At 37.5% G+C, this 10,942-nt stretch overlaps 1 protein-coding gene across 1 annotated transcript; it reads left to right on the top strand.

Moving 5' to 3' along the window:
• The first annotated feature begins 4,269 nt into the window (after positions 1–4,269).
• Positions 4,270–7,484, top strand: LOC110934064 (pelargonidin 3-O-(6-caffeoylglucoside) 5-O-(6-O-malonylglucoside) 4'''-malonyltransferase). Its single transcript, XM_022177259.1, has 4 exons — positions 4,270–5,523; positions 6,835–6,930; positions 7,074–7,116; positions 7,381–7,484. Exons 1-4 carry the CDS (start codon positions 4,270–4,272, stop codon positions 7,482–7,484), a joined length of 1,497 nt encoding a protein of 498 aa, XP_022032951.1.
• The last annotated feature ends 3,458 nt before the right edge of the window (positions 7,485–10,942 follow it).

The following is a 10,942-nucleotide window of genomic DNA, read 5'->3' as shown; positions in this document are numbered from 1 at the left end:
ACTTAGGAAATGCCCTGGATCTGAGTTGTTCTTGATGATATAAGGTCAACACTTGAAGTTCATAAGAACTTTGTGATGAAATCTATCCGAACAACCCAAATCCGTGGCCTTTTGATTAGAAAAACATTGATTTGGTTGAGATTCATGAAGAATCGTACGTAAATCATCCGAATCTGAGTTGTTCTTCATGAGATGACATCACCTTTGAAGAACTTTGTGGTGACATCACCTTAGAACACCCCAAATCCGTTGATTTCACGGTTAAAAACTGAGATTTGAAAGGTAGAAAGATGAAGGATTGCATTTTGATCAAGGAAGTACAAGATTTGAGTCGAAAACTTACAAGAATCGGAAGAAATCGAGAGATTTGAGGGCTGGAACGTCTTGGTCGGTTAGGAGCAGCAACACAAGTGTTTGGGAGTGAATGGAGGGGTATTTATAGACAAGGAAGGAGAAAGGAAGACAAAACTGCAGTTGGTTCGGCTGGCCCGTTCGATCGGCTGGCCCAGTCGATCGGCTGGTCCAGTCGATCGGCTGGCCTATCCGATCGGCTGGCCCAGTCGATCGGTTGGCCCAGTCGATCGGCTGGTCCAGTCGATCGGCTGGCCTATCCGATCGGCTGGTCCATCCGATCGGACTGGCCCATTCGATCGGACTGGCCTATCTGATTGGGCCGGTCTGACCAATTGGACTAGTCTGATCGAATTGATCCGTTCGGAAGCCTTTTGATCCCGTTTTTGGTGCGATTTCGACGGTTTGAGCCATATTTTCATATATTTATATAATTATTAAATTATTTATTATTATTAATCACAAAAGGGCCGTATATACGTATTTATGTATCCAATTCTCAGTGCGGTGATCGAGTTACGCGTGCCTTTGAGTGCGTTCTTCGATGTGATGTGCCATAATGATTATCGGAGCACCACTTACTCATATTGCCATCATCGTCATGACGGTTAGAGTCATAGTACTCACCCGATAACCCTCGTTAGCGTTGATTACTCACATTTTGACACCTCACGCTCATCGAGAAGGGTAGTTTAGGCCCTTATTCGACATCGTCGCGAGTGTTATGCAAAAATAGGTTTGTAATAGCGATAGAATATGCGTAATTATTCGATTAGACTTCGATTTAGCGATAAAATTGATATTGTTACATTATGATCCGAATCTCCGGTGCTAGGCGTAACGAGTGTATCGAGTAGTAACAACGCACGAAGGTGCGGGTTGTTACAGCCGCGTTCCTGGAGGATTTCAAGGTCAGTGGGAGCAGTACCAACCTTTACGAAGAATTGCAAGAAGTACAAGACGCGGGGGGGAGAGACTCGTCGCTTACCATTACTCCGATTACTCCTCTTGTACCCAATGCAATTATTACACCTGAAGCTACTGCACCAACTCCAAATTCACCTCTACAATCAGAACCCATTATACCTCATGACGAAGGCACATCAAACGCTCAAAACCAAGACAACGCTGACCCCGATAATCTAGTCAGGAGGTCATCCAGGCAAAGAAGGCCTCCTAATTGGGATGATTATGTTACCTACCTGACTGAAATGGATCCCGGAAAGCTCAATGATCCTATCTCTTACAATGAAGCCATTAGCAGTGATCAGTCTTCCAAATGGAATAAAGCAATGATTGATGAGCTTGATTCCATGAAGAAAAATGACGTTTGGGATTTGGTAGAATTACCCAACGGAGTCAAACCCGTAGGATGCAAATGGGTGTTCAAAACAAAACTGGATCCGAATGGGAACGTTGAACGCTACAAAGCGAGATTGGTTGCAAAGGGCTACACTCAGAAAGAGGGAATTGATTATCAAGAGACGTTTTCCCCTGTCTCTCGTAAAGATTCATTAAGGATCGTCATGGCCCTAGTAGCTCATTTCGATTTAGAGCTGCATCAGATGGACGTTAAAACCGCTTTCCTTAACGGAGATTTGGACGAAGATGTTTACATGAAGCAACCTGAAGGCTTTGAGCCTGAAGGTCAGGAGCATCTAGTCTGTAAGCTGAAGAAATCCATTTTACGGGTTAAAACAAGCATCACGTCAGTGGTACCTCAAGTTTGATGAAGTCATGAAGAAGCAAGGTTTTATGAAGAATCAAGTGGATCAATGCACCTACCTCAAGATGAGTGGGAGCAACTTTACTATACTTGTCCTTTACGTTGACGACATTCTATTGGCAAGTAATAGTTTAGACATGTTGCATGAGTCGAAGCGTTTACTCTCGCATAACTTCGACATGAAGGATCTCGGAGATGCATCTTACGTCATTGGCATCGAAATTCACCGAGATAGAAACAAAGGGATCTTAGGATTGTCCCAAAGGGCCTACATAGATCGTGTCCTTACACGGTATAACATGCAACAGTGCAAACCCTCCATCGCTCCAGTAGTTAAGGGAGATGTTTTCGGTTCGTTTCAGTGTCCGACAACAGAGGTTGAGATGGAGCAAATGAGCCAGATACCTTATGCATCAGTAGTCGGGAGCTTGATGTATGCTCAAGTCTGTACTCGTCCAGATATCGCTTATATTGCTGGAATGCTAGGCCGTTATCGGACTAATCCTGGCTTAGATCACTGGAAAGCAGCTAAGAAGGTACTTCGATATCTGCAAGGGACGAAAGACTATAAGCTGACTTATAGAAGAAGTGATCATTTAGAAGTGGTGGGCTATTCTGATTCTGACTTTGCGAAATGCAAAGATGACAAGAAATCCACTTCGGGCTATATCTTTATGTTAGCAGGCGGCCCTATCTCTTGGAAGAGTCATAAACAACAGTTGACTACAACTTCCACAATGATGGCAGAGTACATTGCTGTCTATAACGCAACCTGTCATGGAATGTTGATTAGAAATCTGGTCACTGGACTCAAAATTGTTAATTCCATTTCTAGACCATTGAAGCTTTACTGTGATAATTCAGCTGCCGTTAGTTTCTCGAACAGTAACAGTTCGACTGGAGCTGGTTTATATCTCGATACGAAATATCTATTTGTACGTGAACGTGTTGAGGAAAATAATCTTTGTATCGAGTATATTAGTACTAAGGATATGCTTGCGGATCCGATGACTAAAGGTCTCCCTCCTAAGGTTTATGAAGAACATGTTCGGAATATGGGATTATGTAAAGACCTTATTTGAGCATATTGTACTAGCTTATGTTTTATGATTAATGAAATTTCCTCAAGTTTGATTTTGTATGTCTATTAGAATATGTTCAACCGGTATAATGGCATATAGACAAATAAAAAGTTACAAATCAAACAAAGGGCTTACGCGTATTTTGATCATGATGATTAGGTTTTAAATTAAGGCTATAGTATGATTAATAGGGGTCCTGAGTCGCATAATGATTCAACGGCTGTATTTTTCTGCTATAGTACTTGTTTAAGGCTAAAATGAGTGTTAACTCCTGATCAGGCTTAGCTAATACTCATAGTAAATGATTACTCGGCTAAGTGGGAGAATGTAAGATTAAATATATTATGTTTAATATTTAATCTATAGCCATCTTAATCATTTACATTATAGAGATCAAAATATATTAGAACCTATTATTTAATTAGTTGGTAATTGTTGATGAACCAAATTACCCTTAGTAACTAATTAGGTTTCCTCCTGGGTGCTTATAAAAGGAGAGTTATGTGGAGGTTTAGGGGTTACTCAGTTACACAATTCACACACCCCATTAGCCATAACATCATCACGAAACCTCCTCTCCATAACCGATACCCTTTTCGGTTTCTAAGTCCCCATCATCAGTTAGCACCCTAAGGAGGAACCAGATCAAGATGACAGGCATGTCGAACTCCCTTACAGGATTCTCCTCTGCACTATCTGCTGTGACAGGTACGATTTATATTGTTTTCCTTCATGAACAAACAGAACTGAACCAACATTTTCATCTTACAACCTTCATATTGTGTGTTTTCTATAGTAAAATATTACTAGCAATTAAAATAGTTAATTTTCATCTTACAGCCTTCATATTGTGTGTTTTCTAAGTTTTACTTACAGAAATAACAAAATATATAACCGTATTAATTTTAAATAAAATCCATATCAAAAGAATTCTATTTTTTTTTGAAAATGTATGACAAAAAGGTTATAAAACTAAAGTTGAAATTTATCATTCAAAATTAACATGCCCGCATGTTCTTTATTTAAATTTATTCCTTGTTATTTTTTTTCCTTTATTTAACGACATAGTTGTAGCTCGAAGATCATACATTTTCCTCTAGAGCGTTCCAAATGGAGATCCCAACAGTTAATATTAAATCAAAAAAGTTGATTAAACCATCCACTCCAACTCTCGCCACCCTTCGCCACCACAAAATGGGCTTCAAAGATGAAGTTGTGGCCGCCATAAACATCCGTATCATTCTCTTCTACTCCGCCATGAATGCTGGTCCGGACTCCACCATCAACTTCATTACTCGTCTCGAAAACTCATTAGCTCAATGCTTATCACGACTATACCCCATTGCTGGTAGATACAACCACCAAATTCGCACCATTGAATGTAATGACCAAGGCGCGGAGTTCATACAAGCCCACGTTCGAAACAATATAAAGCTTCAAGATGTACTTGACCCGAAACTAAACCCTGAAATGCTCAACAATTTTCTTCCATACGGAGTATGTGATGCAGGTGAAATTAGTGACGCGTTGCTTGCAGTGCAAGCAACCGTGTTTGAATGTGGTGGTTTGGCCTTAGGCGTGTCTATTTCACACAAGGTTGCTGATGCAGCAACCTTGTGTACATTTTTGAACGACTGGGCAACACTGAGTCGAGATGAAACCAGTCTCGACTCAGTTCATCCAATGTTCAACTCAGCAGATTTTCTTCCTGCTAAAGGTTTTATGGGTTACGATCCACCTTTGCCTCGAACCGTGAAACATAGATTCGAGAATAATTACATAACCAAACGTCTTTCGTTCAGTGACAAGGCGATCTCAATGATTAGAGCAAAAATTAGTGCCGGTCGAAGCTATTCTAGGGTTCAAGTGGTATCCGCAATGATATGGAAGACACTAATCGATGTGGATCGAGCAAAACATGGTTCTCCACGAGCCTCAATGCTTATTCAACCCGTGAACATTCGAGGAAAAACAACACCTCCAATACCGATTGATTCTTGTGGAAACTTAGGGGGATTTATCATCACTGGATGCTCAAAAGCTCAAACATTAATGGGGATTGAATGTTTAGTAGATTTGTTGCATAACTCGATCAAGAAAACGGTTAGAGAACTAAAGAACTTGAGTCCCGAAAGCGACCAATTGCAAACATTGGTTTTTAATTCGTTTGTCAAGAGTGAAACTTGTGACGAGCTGGTGAGTGTGTTTCCGCTTACTAGCTGGTGCAAGTTTCCATTTTACCAAGTCGATTTTGGGTTTGGACCGCCGGTGTGGGTGGCGAGTTCGGCAGGGCCCGTGAGTATGGTGACTTTGATGGATGGTCCAGGTGGTTGTGGGGTGGATGCGTATGTGAATCTGGTTGGGGTAATATGGTCCATCAACAATTACCAACTAATTAAATAATAGGTTCTAATATATTTTGATCTCTATAATGTAAATGATTAAGATGGCTATAGATTAAATATTAATACTTAATATATTTAATCTTACAATGTCTTTATTTGAGCGTTTGTTTGATATGTGTGTCTTTACCTTCTAATTATTAGTTACTGAATAAAACATAAGGGACATCATGGTAACATCATGGTATTGTATAGCAAGTGCTGTATTTCATAACCAAAAAGTTGAAATTTCAAACAATAAAATATATTGTTTATTTATCCTTTATGTTGAAATTAAAAAAAAATAGTAATAATGAATAAAACATTGAAGATGGGTTTGAATATGATTTATTACTCGTATGATCTAATTTATATCTTCCATGTTAATTGCGTGTGTTCTGTGTATATTGAATATCTTCCATATATGGTTTGGATTTTTTAATCACATATAAGATATTGATCACATGTATATAAGATACGTATATAAACACAACAAAGATCGGAGTGTTTTCCTTTTCTTTAAAAATAATTTATCATTGCATACTTTCGTGACAGAGGATATTGATAAGAAAAAGTTCTAGAAAGAGATGACCGTTTGGAGATAAGACTATCGTGTGTTGTAATTGATGTGCAAATCATCCAACAATTTAGCATCCTTTCATCCTTTAGTTATATCGTGTTATTTGACTTGTATATAAATTATGTCACGTGCCAATCTATATTTATAAGTTTCACACTTATATTGTGTTCTTTGACTTGTATATAAATTATGTCACATGCCAATCTATATTATTTTGACATACCCAAAAATTAAGAAATTTTTTCATCTTTAATCCTTTTATCTAATAAATTGAGATTAAGACTCATGTCATATTGACAAATTCACTCAATCTAAGCCAAGAATTTCAAAATGATTATGTCAATTTTTCAATTCATGATGTCATCCATTTTTTGATTTTTAAATAATAAACAAAAGAAAAAATTATTAACTTAATTAAACTTTTTTAAACAATAACTGATGCTAATTAAGATCACAGCAACATATTCATTGGGTCAAATCTTCTTCCCAAATTAAACCTTGGTTCTTTTGCACGCTCTTCTCTTCTTTGGAGATCCAAACGTCGTATGTATAATTGCTGAATATATCCACTCTCCATTAAATACTTCATCATCATCTTTAGATTTCATCATCATCTCTGTTCTTTTGCATCTTTCGTCTTCGTAAAATCTCACATATTTTACTACTTGCATCATACCAACAATGGATAATGACGCAATTACTTATATTGGGCAGATCTCTACTGAAAAAGATACATGGAAATTGAAGGTGCAAATATTACGTTTGTGGAAGCAAGCCTACCAGATTGACATGATTTTGATGGATGAGAAGGTATTTTGATTATTACAAGTTCTTATCTTTATTTTTTGTATGTTATTGTTTATACTGCTCCATAAGAGATCTTCTATTTTATTTAGGGTGATAAGATTCAGGCCACTATAAAGAGGGTGTTGATGTCTATTTTTGAAAACTAGCTTGAGGAAGGTAGTACAGTCGCTTTTAGCAAGTTTGGTGTTGGTGAGATGAATGACAAGTATCCTGTCATCAAGCATTCGTAAGCTCATCTTCTACCGTCAAACAAATATCAAACACTGCGAAGATTTCGAAGGACCTTTATATGGTTTTCGGTTGGTTGATTTTCATCATATGATAAATCACAATGTTGTCATTGAATCAACAGTTGGTTAGTATTTATTTTTGTTTTTTGTATTAAAGCTAACTAATTACACTTGGTCATTTAAGATGTTAATGCTAATTTTGTTTGTCTTTTTCTGTTTTTAGATGTAATCGTTTATGTCGTATCTACTACCGACATGGCTGTGTTTAATGGTGCTGGAAAGGAAAGCAAGAGGATCAGTTTTGAGATTGTTAACTTGAGATATTAAATTCTGACCATGAGATTATTAACAAATTATACCCTTTGCCTTTTATAATTACGTACTTTGAAGTTTTAAATAATTATTTTGTTTCATGAAAATGATGTTTACAATTGGTGGTTCATATATGTTGTAGATGTTAAAGTATTCAAGAGAGAATGAACCATCCCATTTCAAAATGAAGTTAATGCGGTTGAAAGGCTAAATATTAGCTTAGCAATATGACATTTAATATGGGCAACTCTTAAGTATGTATATGCCACTATGTTTTATAATAACCTTTTATTATGGTTACAGGGAGAGACGATTGGTTGTACTTTGTAGGATAATTTTGCACAATAGTTTTTCATATATCTTCAATGTTATTCAAGTGATGAAGTTGTCATTGTTCTCATTTCCAAAGTTAAGATATGGAAAGATTCTTTATACATATCAAAAGATTTCTATAAAAATAGACCATTTTTGAAAGCTTATGACAATTAGAATTCTTTGAATAGTTTTCATAATCTATTAGGCTTTTGATATATGTTTTCATTTTACGCTTATAGGCAATTCAAATATTCAAAATGCATTTCTTGGTAGCCAATTGTTTATCAACATGGATATTGACGAAATTACCAATTTCAGGAAAAGGTTAATCCTCTTAAGACTTGCATTTTAAAGGTTATCCAGTCCTATGATTTATTTAGAGATTTATAATTTATACATATATACACAGCCCGTGTAATACGCATGCCTATAACCTAGTTTTAATATACCTATGTTTTCTCATTATCCATATATCTATACTACTTAATAAAAATCACGTGTTACTCTTTGGTGTTTTATATATTTGTTCAACCCGTATAATACATGCACGTGGTTATAATCTAGTTATTACTATATAAAAGATTTGAGACGAACACTATAGTAATTTTATATCAATTTTAAGATTTTAAGCAGGGGTATTTTATGGTAGTATCGGTATTTAATAAATGAAAGTATCAAAATAATTTATATCAACGAAAATCACTAACAACTAATAATTTAAACTAGGGCTGCCAATATATATCTGTATAAGACACGACCAGACCTATTTGCTGAAAAAGTACCCAATGTGATTTTTTACTTTTTAAAAAAATAAATAAAATTATGAGGTTAGGATCCATGATTTCATTTTCTTGATACATAAAACATAAAACTGTGTCATCGACATGAAATATCAAGTTATAACAATCCTTCGAAATTTATTCTGACACCCCTAATATATATAGAATGTCCCTACATGTCTTAAAATACACCCCGTATCCGAAAATCGAGCCCAAAATACCTTATATAATTAAAAATAAAATAAAAATCAAATTTTATTATCTGTCGTGGGCCGTGAAGACCTACCCTCCATCTTACGCGGGCCGCGAGCACCTGGACATGCGGCATAACCCGGAAAGCGCCATGTGTCAACACGTCGCGAAGCTAGATCGGTGACAAATCAAAGCTAGGCCCTACGGATCCTGAGTTGCGGGGCGCGAAGGCCCCTTGTGTGTTCTTCGCGGGCCGCGAGGGAGCCCGAATCAGGTCCTATAAATAGAGGCCCTCAGCAGTTCATTTCAAGCGTTCATCACACACTTTCTCTCTCGAATTTCTGCAGTAGAAAAACTATAATCAGGTAATATACCCCTAATTAACGAAGTTCTGCCCCGTTGTAAGTATTATAACCCCGGTTACGTATTAGATACGCTGCCCGATTGATCTAGTGCTCTGTAACGGCTGTCGAGGTTTTGCCTGACGTAGTCGTTGGAGTTCTATCTCGGGGAGGGTGTTACTAATGTAAATATTGGGTTATGATACTAACGCATGTAAATGGTTTAATTTATTAGATTATAACCAGGAAACCACCAGGAAAAATCTAAACAAGCAATGTGAGTAATCTCCTTTTTGTAAACCTTTTTGCAAACCGTTTCTACAAAACCTCAATGTTTTAAATTATAATTAAGCAGTGATTGAGTATTTATATTCTACAATTATCTTTGGTATGTTGGGGTTTTATATACAAAATTTGTTACTACACTGTGAGTAGTAACATGACCACAAGTCGGGGTGACAGTACCGTGGGTGGTAATTAAAGTAGATGGAAACAAATATAATTGCGCGATCGCCCTCAATACTGTAAAACGGTTTTACCTGTCTTGATTAAACTGAGATTCACTCACCAGTATTTCCCACTGACAAAATGTTTTTAAACGCGTTTCAGGTAACAAAATGTGAAAGCCAATTAGAAGGCAGCTGGACAGCACTGAAAGCTTGGAAAAGTGGCTATAAAAGTTACCTAAATAAAGAGATGTTTTATTTAAATAAAATAGGGTTTATCTCTCTGAAAATGTGTGTATTTGAAACTTGGGATTTTCCCATGCGTTTAATATTATAAAAGCGTGGTATTTTACTTTGATAAAATATTTCCTAACTACGATCCTGATGTAAATTCCGCTGCCAAACTGATAACACCGATACCACTGAAACTGGTCGCGGCTGCCCGCTCCCGGGTAGTTAGGGGACGGGGGTTGCGACAGAAGGTGGTATCAGAGCTAAGCCACTAATTTAGCCACAAAAGTGTTCCGCTGACACCAAAATATTATTCAATATGTTAGGAAATTATTACGGAACAATGTGCATATCTGTATATTATTGTTGTGTGTTATTTGACAATTTGTTAGTTTACAGTATGAGCGACCAAGGACCTTCAGACGCTTACCGTCAGTTGTCCCCTAGGGATGAAGGTACCTCTTCACAGCCATCCCTCTCAGGTTATTCGGGTGACAACGAAGATGGGATAATCATGTTCAAGGCCCAATCTGAAGAGCCATTCCCTCCCAAGAAGAGAGGATGGTTCAGCAGAGGAGCACGTGAACGTAGAAAAAGGATGAAAAAGTTACAACAGCAGCGAGCTTTAGCAGCCGTTAAGAGAGAAACAGATGCCCACACTCAGGATATGCTCAATAGGAGTTTAGCAAATTTTCATATCTTAGCAACTACAGCTGCAGACCATAATCAAGAGCAACTCATAGCACCCCAGCCGTTAGCACTGTTTCCTACACAACCAATGAAAATTGAAGCCAACCTAGAAAACCAAATCCCAATGCTTGAGATTGACCCCGCTGAGATACCTAGAATACCAGCACCCCATCCCTCTGACCCAGACTACGACCCGTGGTTTGACGACCATAGGGATTACCAGCAACGCTACCCAATAACAGAAGACGAACCCATGCCAAACCTAGCACCCTACCCAGACCTGGACCCTCTAGATCCCTACTATGATAATGACCAATACATCAGGGAAATTCTAGAGAACCCTTACTGTAACAACTCTCACTAAAATTAATACTTAGGATAATAATTGTCTATTAAGGAAACCCTAATTGAGACACCCAAGTGATTCTGCATTAACCCTAAAATTTTCAGAACAATCGGAATCAGGATCAGGGCCCCTA

This window comes from Helianthus annuus, chromosome 1 (assembly GCF_002127325.2).
Source record: "Helianthus annuus cultivar XRQ/B chromosome 1, HanXRQr2.0-SUNRISE, whole genome shotgun sequence".
NCBI classification, from domain to species: domain Eukaryota; kingdom Viridiplantae; phylum Streptophyta; class Magnoliopsida; order Asterales; family Asteraceae; genus Helianthus; species Helianthus annuus.
This window is presented reverse-complemented; position numbering and strand designations above follow the sequence as displayed.